Here is a 17,444-nt window from a genome sequence, read left to right on the forward strand (position 1 = left end):
CCTTTATTTTCTTTTTTTTTTAGGAGACTGAACAGTTGGATTATACGTTCATGAATTTGGGTTAGGTCCATGAACGTAACATGTAACATTAGACGTTGTTTGTGTTTTAGACCTGTGGATCCTCTTTTACAGTACAATTTTATTGACGATGTAGAGGTCTATTTTTTTTTTTTTAACTCTACAGCGGTGTTAAAATTGTATTTGATAAGGTATTAAATGCAACATCTCCAGAATATTTTAATATGACAAAGACCAGAATTCTGACCAACGGCTTTGAAATAAACCTGCCACATCACTACGTCTTACAATTGTGTTTACTAAGTCATTTACTAAATCAAATGAGTGAAGCTAAGGAATGCTGGTACCACTAGTTATCCGCAAAAAAATATATCAATATTAATATTTGAGCGGAAAATAATCTGAGAATGATATTTAGCAACATAAACATGCAACAAACAAAAAAGTCTGCACACCGTGTCTTCCACAGGAAATATCTATTTAATGCAGAGTGGTATTTAGTTATGACAGTAAAGCATTTGCTTTAGTCAATCATGCAAGTGAAGTTTTTCTTGTCTATCTAAGGCGTACATGATATTTCATAGGAGAAGAGAGTGAAGCGTCTATCTTTACATTTATTAACGTTTGATTAGTATTTCCTTCAATTTGGCTTATTATTCGCTAGTTCTGCTTGGAACATACATTTTGTTATACAATAAATCCCACAAGTGTATTTTGTCAGAAGATACAATAAGCTAATTGGTCTTGCCAATACATCAATCAATTTTTAAGAATTATGACACCAAATTGTCTAAGCTCCCATCGTGGAAGTATTATGACTCATATTTTCAGTATTTAAATGCCTCATAATTTATGAGGTATTTAAATACTGATAATATTTACTTTGAATTTTCCAAAAAGAAAGGGATGCTAATTGCTATTACCTCAACAAAAACGAGGTCTTTATCCTCCTTGCTAACGTTAGTTGTCATCAGTAACACCAAGTCACCAGTAGGCTTCTCCTGAAATAACCCGTTTCTTTGTTTCCACGTAGAGCTACGTCACGCTCTTGCGTTAGCCAATGAACGGGAGCCAGGGTCGGCATGGTGCCGACCCTGAGTATAGTCTGTCAGACCTACAGACGCTCTCATTTGGCTGCAGTAAACCATCCACAGAATTGGTAACATATTTTATACGTTGTATTTAAGTGCTAGAGTATAGCGATGATAACGTTTCGGGCATTATATAACACATTACTTTTTAATCATAATCTGCCAGGCGAATTCCGCACCTGACAGACTGTGGTCGGGGAAAATTATGCCCTCTCTTTCCGTTTCGTCATTGGCTCGCGCAATACTGGCGGGGCATTGTAAAGTTTACCGAGGACCGATAGCTTTAACAACAAGGTGTTTACCGAAATGTTTCCACGGAAGCGTCGCTTGATTTGATTTTGAAAGCAATCGGATTACGCAAATGACAACGAGGACTTTAATACGCACGCGAATTAAAGTATAAGAGCAAATTAAGTAAAATAAAGTCGGTTTTAGCTCAATTGTAAATTGACAGTTGAGCTAATGTGGATCGCGCTGCGTTGTTGTGAGCTAACCGCCTTTGCCCATCGGGGCTGAAGCGAGATGAGCTCTTCACGGGAGATCAAACGTACGTTTTGACGACCACGCTTGTGAGGTGTCTGTTAAGCACGTTTGTTTTTGATCGTTCACACTGTTGACGTGCCGTTTGCTCCGTGTGCTGTTTCTCTGCAGAGCTGCAGAAAGCAAAGAGCAAAGCGCAGAGCAGCAACAATTTACGAGAGGAAGCAAACATCTGCAATCTGCTGGGAGAACTGCTGGCCAGAAGCGGTAAGTCAGGAGTTTTCAAACAGAAACTAATAATGCTGATTATTCACAGTTACTCATGTGATAGATACGGATGGAGTGTTCTCTTATTTGGACCCACCTGCAACTTTGCAAACGTGGCCTGTGTGCATTTACTAACTAACCAATCGATATATTCACCATACCTTCCTGTAACATAGGCCACGCTGTTCAGCTTCAAGTTGTGATCCATCAGCAGTTTTGAGCTATCATCTGTGCATCATTGTGAAGCTTTCTGGTTCTTCTTCTTCTTACGAGCATTTGTCCTGTCCTTGATCTACTCATTTACCCTCCCTTCTGCGTGTTGTGTGTCTCAGGTGATTATGAATCTGCTATAAGGGAGCACCAGCAGGAGCTGTCTCTCTCCGAGGTGCTCAACGATGTGATAGGACGAGCCGTGGCCCATCGTAAGATAGGAGAATGCTGCGCGGAGATGGGAAACATTGAGGCTGCTCTGAAAGTGAGTAGATCTTTGTTATAGAATCCTTTTCCTGGCCGGTAATCCAATTCTGAAAAAGTTTTTTTCTATAGTGATACAAACGTAGTGCTCAGCATGCCGGCTCATATTAAAACGTGTGTGTCTTCTTCTTCTTCCTCAGAACCAGCAATGTCACCTGGACCTGGCTCGCTCAGTCGGAGATTACGCCGAGGAGCAAAGGGCGCTGGCCACTATTGGGAGAACCTACCTCTTCCGTTACGAATCGGACCAATCGAAGAACAGTCTGAGTCAAGCGGAGGAAGTCTTCAAGAAGAGCCTGTGCATCGTGGATGAGCATCTTGAAGGTCTGCACTGTTTCCATGCACTGGTTTCTATCCTCTCTATTCAATTATCAAGTGTCCATAGATTTAGTAACGTGTGTTTCAATATTTTCCTTTCTTCCAGGGACCGTGCCAGAGCGAGAGATTAGGGAGATGAAGGCACGCCTCTTCCTCAATCTCGGACTGGTCTGTGATCATCTAGGGGAGCACAAACGCTGCAGCGAGTTCATCAGACGAAGTGTCTTTATCGCAGAGTAAGAATATCTTAATAATGTAAAAAGAAATAATAACAATAAAAGGGTTTCATTTTCACTGAACAAGTACAACAGGGATTCACAATAGATTGCCGTAACTTACTGTTAATTCTGCTTTCTCTGATCCTGTAAAAGAAAGAGTCATTTGCTGGAGGATCTCTACCGGGCAAACTTTAACCTGGGCAACATTTACTTCCGTCACGGTCAGTGGTCTAAAGCCGTGCGCTGCCTTGAGCAGGCCAAAGAGTGCGCAAGGAAGATCAAAGACAAGTTCAGCGAGAGCGAGTGTTTTCACTGCATCGGCAAGGTACAAACCAATTACTGAGAAGGTTTTAGCAATATCCTGTTCGTTTAGACTTATTTATCTGTACATATTTTTTTAAAACTAATCCATCTCCATGACTTTCCCCCCCCACAGGTGCAGCTGTCTTTGGCTGATTTTGTGGCAGCTAGACGATCTCTGAAGAAAGCGGTTCTTCTGGGCTCCCAGCAGCCACTAGACCGTCAAACAGTGAAGCGCGCTTTCAAATATGGTCTTCAGAGTCTTTATGATTACTGTGATTTATCACTTCTTCCCCCCCACGGAGAGCTGACGGAGTGGTTTGTTTCTATTTTATAGCGGATCTGGGTTGCAAACTGGAGGAGGAGCTGGGGGAGGATCCGGTCAAAGGTCTTGGCTCCCATCGCGCCGTGGGCCTGGCGGAGCGGCTGGGGGACCTTTACTGTAAGGTTGGCTGCTACGGCAAAGCTCTGGATGCATATCAAGCTCAGGTACAGAACAACCTCAGCGCCCAATTCAACGTGTATTTCCGAGATGTAATGAATGATGTCGAGTTGTGTTTTCGACGCGTTGAAGCTGGCGGGCGCCGAGGCGTTGGGGAAGCCCGCGAGGGAGCTGGCTGTCATCCACGTGTCCCTGGCTGCGACCTACACGGACCTCAGACAGCACAGCAAGGCGGTGGAGCACTACAGGCAGGAGCTGGCTCTGCGACAGGGCAGCCCCACTGAGGTATACACAAACTATATCTTCACCCAACATTACCGTCTTTTTTCCCCCTGAAATGGGCATTTTATGATCATAGTGATATTATCTGGGTTTACGACTACATGTTAGTCATTATGAATCACGGATGTACTTCGCTAAATCACCTTTATGATTTAAAAAAGATGAACTGCTAGGTTATAGATTGTTAGGAATACCTCAGACGGTCTTACCGTCCGCATCATTTCTAGTATCAGAATAACTCTGCCGTGCTTTTGAATCACCCGTTTGTGTGGCTATCAGGAGTGTGGTACCTGGCTGAACATCGCAGCAGCTCAGGAAGAGAGCGGCTGCTCTTTGGAGGAAATAGAGAGCAGCTACGGCGCGGCCGCCGACTGCGTTCAGAAGGCCGGACAAACCAGACTTCAGGTGAGCGACTGAAAGCTCGCACATAGCTGCCCCGGGGAAAGAACTGCCAATACATTCGCTGTGTTTTTTTAAATAATCCTACTTTCTGGAGGTGCTCATAGCAGACGGCGTGTGAAAAGTCTCTCGTCTCTCCAACAGAAACGCGCGCTGAGGCTCTGGCTGGCGGCGCAGAGACGGCGCGGCTCCTCGGGGGCGGAGGACACTGAGGCGAGGCTGCAGGAGCTGTGTGCAGCGGAGGGTTGGTGTCCAGATGGAAGCGATGGTGAGGGCGATGAAGAGGAGGAGATGGACAACAGTGAACCTCTGGATGACAGCGACGTCGTCCTCTCAGACTCAGGTAGAACTGGAATTCTGCGCTCGAGGACATCTGTAGACAAATTATGAGATTTTGTATCATGTATATCTCTGTTTGTTCACATGTGTCTCACATGACTTTTCGTGTGGTTTCTAGACGATGATTTGGAAGGTTATGACAAGATGGTGTCAGGAAGAAGAAAGGCAGGAAGGGTGAGGGATCATATCCGTTGTCATTTATCTCAAGCAGTCTTCTCATCTTTGTGTTAAATGTTTTCAATGTTTTACCTTCTGCTCCTTTTTGTATCCGTTTTCTACTCCAGTGGAACAAGAGGAACGAGAAGGGCGAGACAACTCTGCACCGAGCTTGTATAGACGGGAACCTCAAGCAGGTCCAGTATCTGGTGGAACAAGTGAGAAAAAAATACTTTAACTTTTTTTTTTATGGAGAAGACAAAATTGTTCTGCAGTAAAATCCTCAGTTAAAAGTGGATCACATCCCACTGAACAGTCTAGTCCAATAACACGACTTATTAAATATTTACCAGATGAAAAACACATGAAAAATGAATTGTTGAGACTCTGCTTGTCGCCATGTCAGGGACACCCAGTGAACCCCAGAGATAATTGTGGCTGGACACCCCTTCATGAGGCCTGCAACCACGGTCACTATGGTAACTAATTCCATATTAATTTAATAAAACCATGTTTAAAATGTTGCTTCTAAAACACAATAAAAAGTGATTCGTCCATTCTCCTCCTCATGCAGACATTGTGTCGGTGCTTCTGGAATACGGCGCTAACATTAACGATCCTGGAGGACCCTCGTGTGAGGGGGTGACACCTCTGCACGATGCCCTCTCTTGTGGGCATTTTACAGTTGCAAGACTCCTGGTGGAGCGAGGGGCTTCTGTCACGCAACGCAACTCTAAGGTGTGTGTGTGTGAGACAGACAGTTGCCAACAACTTTAATTTGTTTATAACATTAGTATAGCAGCAGCTATTTGCAATGCAAAGCTAATTTGTGTTAGTTCGGACTTCCTGAGTCCCTCTCCCTCTGGGTGTGTCTCTGCATTGTGATGCTCTATCTTGTGTTTCCTTTTGGAAGCCGATCCCGTCCTGCATGCGAGTCCCCGCTAGTGTGTCCCTCTGCGCTGCGTTAATACAGCAGTTACTGATAACCGGGTCCCGCCAACGCAAATCTGTTTGCCGATGGCTCTAACATGCGTGCGTCTTTCCCGTGCTCTGTCTCTCAGGGGGAGACGGTCATGGACACCCTGCATAAGTGGCAGCGGACATACAGGAGGGAGTTGGACGAGGACACCAAGCAGGAGTGCGTCACTACAGAGGCAGTGCTAAGGAAGGCTCTTGCAGGGGGAGGTGAGGGTGTTTACATCATCGACAGTTTGGCCTTTTTTAAATACCCTTTCAGTTTCTGTTGTTTACCCCCTCCTACCCCCTTTATCTCTGTCTAACACAGTACCCGCCGCTCCGACCCCAGCCAAGGCGTTTGGTGCGCTGCAGGACAGCCAGCTGTTTGATGCTGAGATGTCGGAGCCGCTGCTGTCCTCTGGAACGGGTTGTCCCTCCAGCCAAGACCGGCCGCGGACCAACAGGAGCACCGAGGTGAAGGCGGCGCCTGCCAGCCCGACGCGGTGGAAGAGCAATGGCTCTGCGACGCGGCACAGAGCCAGAGGAACAGAGGCTGCTGTCCTGTACGGGGTAATGTCTGCCAAATGCCTCTTCAAACCACAAAAGAAACTCACAGTACTTGAAAGTTGTATGTATCTTTCTTAGTATCAGCTTTAGTTCAAACCTTAATGATGAATGCTTTTCAATTGGATAATCCATCCTCTTTTTTTATGCTGCTAATTTGGGTCCATCGCATCTTAATAATGAGGTATTGTAGGAAAATAATATATATAATCCTATAATAATTAATCCCTTTCCATAGGGAAAAGTAGCCACCATTCCATCGTACTTTTATTCTTTAGAAGGTGAAAGAAGTACTAAACAGCATGCGATGTGATGTAAGAAGTCCCAAATGTTCTTTGATTAACTTTGTTACACCTGTAGAAACCCTCCCTCTGAAAACTGAATCCATTACATCTTCAATACCCCTACGTGATTGGTACGAATGTCTTCCCTAGAATCAGAGCAGCTCCTCAGAAGACAGCGACAGCGACTGCCCGGTGAGTCCTCTCCATGCCGTACGCCCCAGACACGCCTTCCCAGCAGCCCCGAGTCAAAAGGAAGCCCCGGCACACCGGGAAAACAACGCGGCCCCCAACTCCGGTCGAGAAAGTCTGCGGGAGGCACCCGGCCCATCTGTGTTTGCGCGGGAGGAGTATCACAGTGCCATTCGAGGCGTAGGCAGCGCCAAGACCCTTCTCCAGGGTCTGTCTCAGCCCCAGTACTCCAGCACAGCCGCCGTTCCATCCAGCAACAAATCAGCCCTGGTTCCCGAGGAGGAGTATCTGGCTGATGACTGGCTGGAGGATGATTTGGGGGAAATCCAGCCGAAGAAGAAGAGGCGGCTTGGAGCGGATCAGAGTGAGATGAGACGGGAGGACACTGCTTTATCCTCATCAGCAAGAAGCCAAAACCGGCTCTTTAACTCTGACACAGCCAGCAGAAGTAATTACTTTTGTTTTTTTGCCTCATTTTATTCTCCCTCACATTTCTTTGCTTATTTGTACTCTTCCCTTATGCGCCTCCTTCCTCCCGTTCTGCAGTTGCCTCATCCTCCAGCAGGAGTCTCTCTGTGAAAAAGAACAGCTCTCTGAAGCCTCACCAGGTGAAAATGACTCAGATGCCAGGGATGGTCAGGTTGGGCAGGCGAGAGGTCAACAGGTCACACAGCCCAACAGTTACAGACGACGAGGACATGAGACCGGAAACTCCACCCCCCCCACAAATACTCCTGCAGGTGAGAAGAAGATCCTGTATCGTGGCCCCCTCGTGGGGTCAAGTGGGATGGGGTTAATATTTTGACGTGGACGTCAGTGTCCATGCCGTTATTTCCGGTTTTGCTAATATGTGCATGTTTTTATTTGTCAATTTGTTTCAGCCTCCAGCTCAATGTGTTGCTGCTTCCATGCAGAGATCACTGCCTCCACCAATCAGAATGAGGGTCAGAGTTCAGGAAGATGTTTTCCTCATCCCAGTTCCACAAAGGTTGGTGTACATGTAACTTTTGAGGGGTCCGACATTACACCAATAATGTCTGCTTACAGATTTAACTTTAGCTCCAAGGATCACGCTGGTGCTTTTGCCTTTTTAATCCATGCGTCTTCACCCCGCTGTCTTGCAGGGAGGCGGACTCCTGCACTGTGTCCTGGCTGTGCGAGCAGGCCGCTCAGCGGTATTACCAGAAATGTGGCCTCCTGCCTCGCCTCTCGCTGCAAAAGGAAGGTGCTCTGCTCTCCCCTCAGGACCCCCTGCTGGCTGTCCTACACACCAATGAAGAGGCAATCCCCCTTTTTAAGAAAAGTACCTTTTTTCTAATGTTGCTTTCACTCTTTCTAAAGCTGTGTTGTGCTGCTGTAGGTTCTGGCGGAGGTTTCCTCCTGGGATCTGCCTCCTCTCCCGGAGCGCTATAAGAAAGCGTGCGACAGCCTGGCAGTGGGTGAGCAAGTGACCACGATTGCCCACAGAGGCGGACGCGGACGCTTTGTTCGCTCATCCTCTTTTGTCTCCGCCGCAGGTGAGAACAAGCGCGTGACCCGGCTGTGCGAGGTGCAGGACGGGAGCTCCTCCGTGTCGGTTTGCGGCCTCAGCTTGGCGGCCTCCTGCCTCAACCCGCTCCTCCGCGCCCTGAAACTGCAGGCCAGCCTGACCGAGCTGCGTATTTCCGGCAACCGCCTCTACGACAACCTCGTCCCCGAGCTGGTCGCCGCTACGATAACCATGCCTCGGCTTCGGCTGTTGGACATTTCTGCCAATGGCATCACAGGGGACGGGCTGGAGAAGGCAATAGATGCTTTAAAGGGACAGAGTCATCCTGCGTTCCCGGTAAACAGCCAGACCGGATGTTTTTGTTTTGTTGTTGTTGTATTGTCCTTTTCGTTTTGTCTCACAGCTGAGTTGGAGTTTGGATCCAGATACTGGTTGGATTAGAAACATTTAATATTTTCGCCCAGTCTGAACTACAATTGAACGTCTTTATAGAACGCTCCCCGGTTGAGCGAGATCTGTGGAATAGAAACAACATGTTGCCGTTGCCACTCAGTGCTGTTTGTGTTCGCTTCCCCTCACAGTGCCTGGAGGAGCTTGACCTGAGCATGAACCAGCTGGGGGACGGTGTGTCCGAGAGTCTGTCCTGTCTGCTGTCCTGCTGCCCTCTGTTAGCCAAGCTGTCCCTGCAGGCCTGCGGCCTCACCGCTCGCTTCCTGCAGCAGCATCGCCTGCTGCTGGCCAACGCTCTCACAGGTGACTGAAGCTGTTAAACTGTTTCGTGAAGCAACTTGGATGGGCGACTTATTTGAAGCCGTGACTTGTTGAGTTGTTAGCGTTGACGCCCATTACTTTTGAAAGGTGAGACTTGTGTGTGTGATAAGCAAAATAAATAATGCTCTTAACACGATTGCCACCTGTTAATGAAAACTTTTTTTGAGAGAGCTTTCATAAAAAAGAGAGAACGTTTCCTGTTTTTGAATGTGCTAGAAAGGACAAATGATGATAGTATTAATGTACAAGTCAATATGTATCGAGTACCGATCAATATCTTCTTTTAAAGCTTTAAAGAAATCGTTATTTGTTTTTGTTTTTGAATAATGAAATATACAGTACATAAACCGATTCAAATCCTTTTGATTTGACAGGAACCGGCCATCTGAAATCGGTGTGTCTATCCCACAATGCACTGGGCTCCACTGGCTTTGAGCTGGTGTTAAAGACTCTGCCGCTCCACTGTCTCACACACCTGGACCTGTCTGCTGTCTGCAGGGGTCCGGCAGACTATCCGGCGCTGGAGCACCTTGCCAAAATCCTGTCACAGGTAAACACACCAAAATCCCGTTCTGTACTCTTAACACAAATATTTCAATATATGGATGTAATTCCTGAGTGTAACACTTCAGAGCTTTATGTGTAACCCGACACGACACAATCAAATCATTGGTGTTGGTTCCAGGATGAGTGTTCGCTGACCCACCTGAGCCTGGCAGCAAACGGGTTGACGGACAGCAGCGTGGCCACCTTGGCCAGGTGAGTGTGTGCCCTCCTGCATTGTGATGATAACTACTGTGGAATCATGTCTTCGAAGTATGCTGTCAAACATGTGTTGAGAATATCATGCATCATGGATCAACATAAAGCTCAGGCCAGAGAAATCTTCACTTTGGGATTTCGGAGGTTTAATCTTTCGCTCCACTTCTGCTTTTGTCTGCAATCATCAGTTTCTCTATTAATAAAAGCGTCTGGTCTCTCCTCCCAGGTTGCTGCCTTCATGTCCCAGTCTGGTGAGTCTGAACCTGTCGGGTAATCCGTCCGTTACTTCGGCAGCGCTTCACAACATTCTGATCTCACTCAGAGAGGCCCGTCGACCTCTGACTCTTCTCAACCTTCAAGGTACCAATTTGAAAAGTGTGTTGTTCTTTTGGTGTTTCAATAAGTCCCAAGCTTGTGATGTCATTGAGTATAAAGCCTGCTGCTGCTCCATAGACAATGAATGGGAAACTGATTTTGTTGGCCCCGACTTCATTTTATTCTTTATTCTCAACGCTTTATTTTATTTTTCTCAGTTGTGAAACATAAAATGTGCTCAGAACATTCCCCTGGGTGATCTATCTACTCTTTTCCAATAAATCATACGTAGTAGACACCACAAATGCCAGATTTATGACTCGATTTGAGGGTTGATTTTTCACGTTAACTCTTATTTGGCGACGGTTTGAGACCAAAGGAATAATTTGAACTGAACTTTGGTTAAGCGAGTTTGTGTCGTGTGTAATATTAGGATTATTATCTTGGTACAAGAGGTGAGTTGAAATAAGCTCCTTGCTGCTGCGCCCACAGGTTGTGAGGTGTCTGGCCCCTGGGACGGTGCAGGTCTGGCTGGTTTGTCGGAGCTGGTGAAGGATCTCCGTCTTTGCTCTCAGGGACTAAACAAGCTGGACCGGCAGGCGTTGAAGCAGAGCTGGGAAACGAGTCGGTCGCGCGGACGCTTCGTTGACCGAAACAGCAAGTGTCTGCTCTCCGCTGACGCCCCTTCTTGAGAGGGGGGGTGGGAAACTGAAATGTGTCAGACAGCGGCAGATCGTGAAGCGCTCACACCCAATTATGAGTCGTGAAGACATGAACACACAACTTGTGCCACAAAGGTGCTTTTCCTTTATGAGTCTGCTTCGTTAGCAAGTTGAGGCTGCACAGTTAAATCTTCGAAAGGAGCAAACTGCCAGTGGCATGGAATCCACGGACGTCCTGTGCATATGCCTCTATTTTGTACTCCTTATTTATGTGTGTTTGTGATAGTCTTACGTTTGTTCTGTGGGCAGCAGAGTGTTTGTGTTGTGATGCCCCCACTAGATACTGGATTGTACTATTTAATTAAAAAAAAAACATTAAAAAGATTCATGATACTTTTGTTGTTCAGTGTCCCATTTTTTCATACCTTTTTAATCGATACTTTATGGTTCATATGAACCCTGAACTGAAAATAATACGGGGTAAAGTTCAGTTTATACCTGGTGTTGGATGATGATGGATGAAATGTTGGTTTAGTTGTTCATTTCGCCTCATTTTCACACATCGGCCTGAACAACTTATTGCACCTTCAAGTGTTTTTTGCTTTTCATTGCTATGGCGAGAAAAATAATGAACAGCTAACCTACGTGCCTAATCATATCTGGCCAGTGGTTGCAGATTCAATTTTCCCATCCCCTTTTTTAATTTGCTAATCAAAAAAAATATAAGGTGCTAGCTATTGTTTGAGTTCAGAAACTAAAGATAACAAATATCTTTTGTCAGCTTTATATTCAGACTTATTTTGGTCATGTGTACTATAACATGTTTGTTACAACATTTTTAAAATGCTTAGCAGTGCAGAAGCAATTATAATAGGTATGACAAAAATGACGATTGAAAATTTGAAATGCAAACATTTATTGATAACTTCTTTCCACAGAAATAAAAACGTTACAGACATTGCAGAGTAGAAAGAAAGAGAGCTGGAAAAGATTCTTGATTATATATTTTTGATGCAGTATCAATAAAGTAAAGTGAGTATCAATAAAGCAAAAATAAGTGATTGTTGTTCGTGCATACGACATCAGCGATAGACGTTCATTTCACTTGATGACTCGTCCTCCTTTTGATAAAAGAGAATGTCCGCAAACTCCTTTGGCCTAAAGAGAGCACATCAGAAAAAACAGGTAAATGCAACATAATTAAAATGTTATGGAGAATCAGTGGAGAAAGATATATTGAAATGATTTTGTTAATCAACCTATTATGCTCATTTTCAGATTTATAGTTGTATTGTTGGGTTTCTACTTGATACTCCTGTGCTCAACAAACAACCCACTTCTGGATATACCTTTAGTGTACACTAATAATTACTGTGTAATGGCTTTGTGAAGATAAACTATTTTAGATTACGTCGTTAGTTAATACAACGGCGGGCCGGTAACTCACTTGCAGGCTCCGGTATTGACACAAATCGTCCTCACGTCATCCGTGGTAGTGAACTCTTCAATTAGTTCTCCGAGGTGTTTCGTCACAAATCTTTTGCAGAGGGGCTTTAAGAGGCCCAGTTCCCTGCAAATGGACTTCAACTTTGTTGTCACGCTCTGTGAGAAAAGAAGATTATCATCATAACATGATGCACCAACCAGGTCATCGTGCTCACCGAGCTATCAGGCTTTGAGACTATATTTTACCTCTGCTGTGGCATTGCGTCCAATGGCTTTCTTCACCTTCTTTAAAGCCCACTCGCACGCCCAGCAAAGACCTGGAAGCTGCAGATGATAGTGACACATTCTTAAAAAAACTGAGCAAAGGGATTAGTCCAAAAAATAACGTGTATATTGTGTAATAAAGTCTCTATGAAGTCAAAGTAAAACTAGCTCCACCACGAGCAGCTACATCAGTGAAATCACTTCGTGGAGGCTTTTACCTTTCCATTCACAGAGATTTCAACCTCCACCTGCTTCTGATCATCGATGTTGACCTCAAAGCTTCTGCCGTGCACAGCCCAGACTGTGGAGAGACAATAAAAAAACATTTAGAAGAACAGGCAACAGGACAAAGACGATGTTACGATCAGAACTACATCGGCTCACCTGAACACGCCGCCAGAATGCACACGAGGAGGACTGAAGAGGTTTCCATCGCTGTCAGTGAGCAGGGAGGTGTGGTGTTGTGCGTCTGCGGACAACACACCTTTTATACACAACAGAGGTGAGGGGCTGCAGAAACCTGCAAGCCCCCGGGCAAGGAAATTCACACCACAAGCAGCAGTTTCACGAGTGCTTTTTGTCGAAACCACTATCACACGATACGGCCTTCACACCTCCCACTCAGAGTTCCAGTTAATTCGCTGTCTTTGGTATTTAAATAAGTGATGGCATATGCCTTTAATTGTGGAAGCCCTATTCCACCACACGAAAAATAAGGGTTAGAAAGTCGAAATTATGACTTAAGAAAGTCACATTTTTCAGATAAAAAGTCAAATTATGACTCTGCAGCATTGTTCCTCATTGAGAAATTGGCAACAGTTCAATAAAGAGAGAACTCTCTTCTGACTTTTCAATCGCTACTAATCACGATAACTACGGAATAAATACCACCAGGAACGTATTTTATCTCCCTGGAAGTTTGATTTATTTCGGACTCTGAAAGATAATTTAGACTCCGCTAAAAGTCGTCCGTCCCTGTCCCCCCTGTTTGTTATGAGGGTGGAGTGAGTGGGTGCAAGTGTCCGTGGAACGTTTACAGCTCAGTAAAGTTGAGTAAGGTTGATATTCACAAATTCGGACTCAGCGAGACGTTTTTAAACACAAACGACAATCGGTGTGACCGTAGACCGTAGTCACCAACCAAGTCATACTTTCGACTTTCTAACCCTTCTTTTTTTGTGTGGCGGAAATGGGCTTCCATATTTAATATTATACATGGTTTCTTAAAAAAAAAAAGAATGCATTTTGAGGCAGTTTGAGTCCACTGGCACGTTAGCAGCTCCGCGAGGCCGTGATCACACCTAATGTCAGCATGCGTCCATCCTCTTCCAGTTCAGCCTGTTAAATGGTAGCATCACTGGTTTTTGTGTTCAAGCGTATAGAGACGTTTGCACAACTTCACATGTGTTCTTTTCTCTTTTACATTGCTATGGTGAGAAAAAGAATCAACAGCCTGCCTAGATATGTAACTACATTGCGGTAAAAAACGGTAAAAAACCTCGTATTGTGTCAGCTTTGCAATCAATATGCTGTATGTTTGGTCATGTATACTATAATGTAGTTGTACCACATTTTAACACTGGTTAGGAGTGAAAGAGCAATTATGTATTGACAAAATGTCTCAAATGAAAAAAAATGACTGAAAATTTGAAATGCAAATATTTATTGATAAATTTGGTCCATGGAAATGGAAATAAATGTTACAGACATTGCAGAGTAGAAAGAAGGAGTATAATTGAAAAGATTATATCTAATTTTGATGAGTATCTGAGTATCAATAAAGAAAAATGAGTGCATCTTGTTAGCATGAGTTGGTACAAACTCCCCTTTTTGCCAAACAGACTGTATTTTAACTGTTTTCTTTTCCAGCTGTACTTGCAATGTTATTGTGTTCAATAACAATATACTGAGAATTATTATCACTCAAAAGTTGCATATTTTTATGCAACTAAATAGTGGTTTATATTTTTAAAAGAATAGACATTATGGTGAACTAAATAAATGATCATAAGTGGGTTCCATTCATATACGTTAAGTATTTTGCAGGACTGCATTTGAGTAATATTGACGACCACCATAACTCATAAAATATAATGAAATAACTGAGATAACTTAATTGAAGCAGTTTTCTAACGCTGTCAATTTGGCTTTAAGTCGACCATTGTAGGTTAGAGGCACATGGCACAGAGTAACACCCAACCTCCACTACAGCTGCGGTGAGACCAAGTATCATGTTCCTTGTATTACATGTGGCTGAGGTTGTGCATTGCAACGGGTTGGAAAAAAACTGGTCTACCACAGGTAGCTACTACATTTGTTTGCGCAGGTTTAGCAGTTGAAAGTGACACACAGCACTAACAGCAATGTGACAAATTCAGCCTTTGTGTTTCTTTCTGTTTCCAAGCATATTCAACCGTCAAAGCTACACCTTTCATTCGTCAACACTCACAACTGGAAACATGTCACCTTTTTTCAAACTAAATTAAATTGTTTAATTGAGTAGATTGGTTTTTACTTTGTGTTACGTTTTATATATAAAAAAACCTGCTCGAAAATCCTGCTTTTTTTACTACAACAGCTTAAACTCTGAGAAAATGTATCCGATGCACAATATTAAAATGTAACAAATGCAGTATATAAAAATGTATCCGATGCACTATATTAAAATGTAACAGATGCACTATATTGACTATTGTAATGGTAAAATATGTTATAACATTGTTTTGTGCTAAAGCCGAGTCTCAAGTGTCCTGTATTTGACCCTGATGTGCAAAGAGCAGCATGATACAAAATGTTAGTTTGCAGCTGTGCCCTGAGAAGGGAGGACGGTCGACTCGATCTCATAGAAGCTTCAGAACAAAGGACTTCTGTTCGTGGCCTTGGTTCATATCTTATTCTGTACGAAAGTTCCGGATCCAAGTTTTACTTTTATGTCAATTAATTATGATTTGCACCGGCCACTGAGGAGGAGGTGTGTGTGTGTGTGTGTGTGTGTGTGTGTGTGTGTGTGTGTGTGTGTGTGTGTGTGTGTGCGCTACCCTCAGCTTCACCTGGGTTCTTATCTCAACCTGCTTTGCAGCTTCTCGTAACTGGCACGGAGAATGTCCTCCACATGTGTATAAAAAAGCGTTTTTACTGCTCGGAGACGCCATTTCCCCAGAGCACCGTGATTCGTGCCTGTGTATTTGACCTCCTGCTTGCAAGCAATAAATTGACTTTTTGCAACTTTGATCATTCATCAAGACTCTGTTTTATCAGACAAATCATTCTCTTCTACCGAGCTTTTATTGAAATATTCCACAACACTATGCACTAATATTTTATTGATTTTTTTATTGGCTTCTAGAATGCAGTGCAGCAAGCTGTAAACAAACATATTACCACCTTATAAAGTAATGTGTGGGAAAACCATTAGACATTTACAAATGCAGCAGCCACGCTGCAACGTTAGAGTTCCTTTTGACTTATGTCTTTATTCACTCTCTATCAACTCCAGAGGGAACCTTAACTTCCAAATGCTCAAGTATGTTAGTTGTTGTCTCTGTCGGTCAGCTGTGGGGTGCCGAAGCAAACTGCGTACAGTTGGATTTTAGAGCTTTCTCACTGAAAACTGCTCTAGGATGAATTGAGGGAGAGAAGCCGAAACAATAAAGTCCCAGTCTGGAGAACCAAAAACTGTGAAGATTCCATAAAGCTCCGTTGATTCGAGACAAACTGTAGATTTGGGTTTGTGGCTATATTAAAGCCATTATTTGTATTTGCAGCAACAACCTGGTCCCCACAAATGCCCTTTACTTTAGGTGGATACAGTGGGAGTGGTGTGAGACGAGAGGGCGATGGCTAAGCAATCCTCCCGTGGTGGACAACACCTCCCACCCCATGCATGACGCTCAGCTACTTCGCCCCCGGTGTGTGAAGCAGAGGTTCTGAAGGTCCTTCCTGCTGCTTTCAGGCTGCACAACCACCCTAACCCAGAAAACACCTCAAACCTGCACAATACCAACTATCCTCGTGCAATAATAATGATAATAGTTCTGTCTGTATGTATAATATCTATCTGTAAATATACAGTCATATATAATGCCTATTCTTAATTAATTAATTAACTGTTTTTGATATTGTTCCTTACACTGTGTCTCTTGTTTGCTGTGAACTTCCATGCTATGAGTCTAATAAAACATACAATAAAAATACCTTTCACTTACCCTGAGACGTTCAACTGCACCCAACTTCAGATTCAGTCAAAGTGTCAAACCATGTGTGAAAGTTTAACGTCTTCTCGCAGGTGTTACTTTGTCATTTCTCAGGCGTTTCGAGGTTGCTGCGACAAGCTCGACTGGGACCGGATACCGCTCTTTCTCCGATAAACCAACAGGCAGTGCTAGAGTCCAGTATTTGAGACCTGCTGGCATCCTGCAGTGGATCTTGCAGTGAAGAACTGGTGTTTGTCATTACACAGACATTTAAGAGGGAAATGGAATAAGCAAAGTGTCTGTGACTCGTGACACAATTTAAACATGCAAACAGTTGCTTAACGGAGTGCTGAAGCCTGTGAGGTTTGAGCTGGACTCTCACATGGTGACCTGTAGGGTGCAGGCAGTCCGGTCAGAGAGGTCTGGTGGAACCAAAAGGGGGTAAATCGAACTGCGAGAAGGCGAGAGACAATCAATTGTTCTGAGGTAAAGATAAGTGATTGAACATAACATAAAAAACTGCTCCAGATGCAGACAGATGCAGTCTTCCTCAGCAGCATACAGATCATAAAGTAAACAGCGTCATTGGAGTTCAACCCTTTCTAAAGGATTAATAAATGACCACTGCTTGCTAATTTTAATGGCTTTTGACAGCATGATTCCATACCGGCCATGTGATTGAGAACCAAGCAAATCCAAACTAACAATGTGCGCAATGCACTGCCTCATTTCATCTGATTGATCTCATCCATGAGTCATGGGCT

At 44.1% G+C, this 17,444-nt stretch overlaps 2 protein-coding genes across 2 annotated transcripts; one reads left to right on the plus strand and one right to left on the minus strand.

The window, feature by feature from the left end:
• The first annotated feature begins 1,337 nt into the window (after positions 1-1,337).
• On the plus strand, positions 1,338-11,170 carry tonsl (tonsoku-like, DNA repair protein). The gene is made up of 28 exons (XM_040199723.2): positions 1,338-1,656; positions 1,761-1,856; positions 2,189-2,331; positions 2,471-2,654; positions 2,755-2,884; positions 3,020-3,191; positions 3,303-3,417; positions 3,504-3,655; positions 3,741-3,893; positions 4,170-4,295; positions 4,434-4,632; positions 4,747-4,802; positions 4,913-5,002; positions 5,191-5,263; positions 5,359-5,522; positions 5,846-5,969; positions 6,070-6,311; positions 6,740-7,226; positions 7,325-7,518; positions 7,660-7,766; positions 7,903-8,059; positions 8,139-8,217; positions 8,296-8,603; positions 8,849-9,020; positions 9,413-9,588; positions 9,724-9,797; positions 10,027-10,160; positions 10,608-11,170. The coding sequence occupies exons 1-28, from the start codon at positions 1,632-1,634 to the stop codon at positions 10,805-10,807; spliced, it is 4,332 nt and encodes a 1,443-aa protein (XP_040055657.2). The 5' UTR covers positions 1,338-1,631; the 3' UTR covers positions 10,808-11,170.
• A 506-nt stretch (positions 11,171-11,676) lies between these two features.
• Positions 11,677-16,919, minus strand: LOC120833426 (antimicrobial peptide NK-lysin). Its single transcript, XM_040200521.2, has 6 exons — positions 16,693-16,919; positions 12,872-12,956; positions 12,706-12,788; positions 12,470-12,547; positions 12,225-12,379; positions 11,677-11,935 (listed from the first exon to the last, which is right to left on the minus strand). The coding sequence occupies exons 2-6, from the start codon at positions 12,918-12,920 to the stop codon at positions 11,860-11,862; spliced, it is 441 nt and encodes a 146-aa protein (XP_040056455.2). The 5' UTR covers positions 12,921-12,956; positions 16,693-16,919; the 3' UTR covers positions 11,677-11,859.
• Between the last annotated feature and the right edge of the window lie 525 nt (positions 16,920-17,444).

Source organism: Gasterosteus aculeatus, chromosome 15, assembly GCF_964276395.1.
Source record: "Gasterosteus aculeatus chromosome 15, fGasAcu3.hap1.1, whole genome shotgun sequence".
Taxonomy (NCBI): Eukaryota; Metazoa; Chordata; class Actinopteri; order Perciformes; family Gasterosteidae; genus Gasterosteus; species Gasterosteus aculeatus.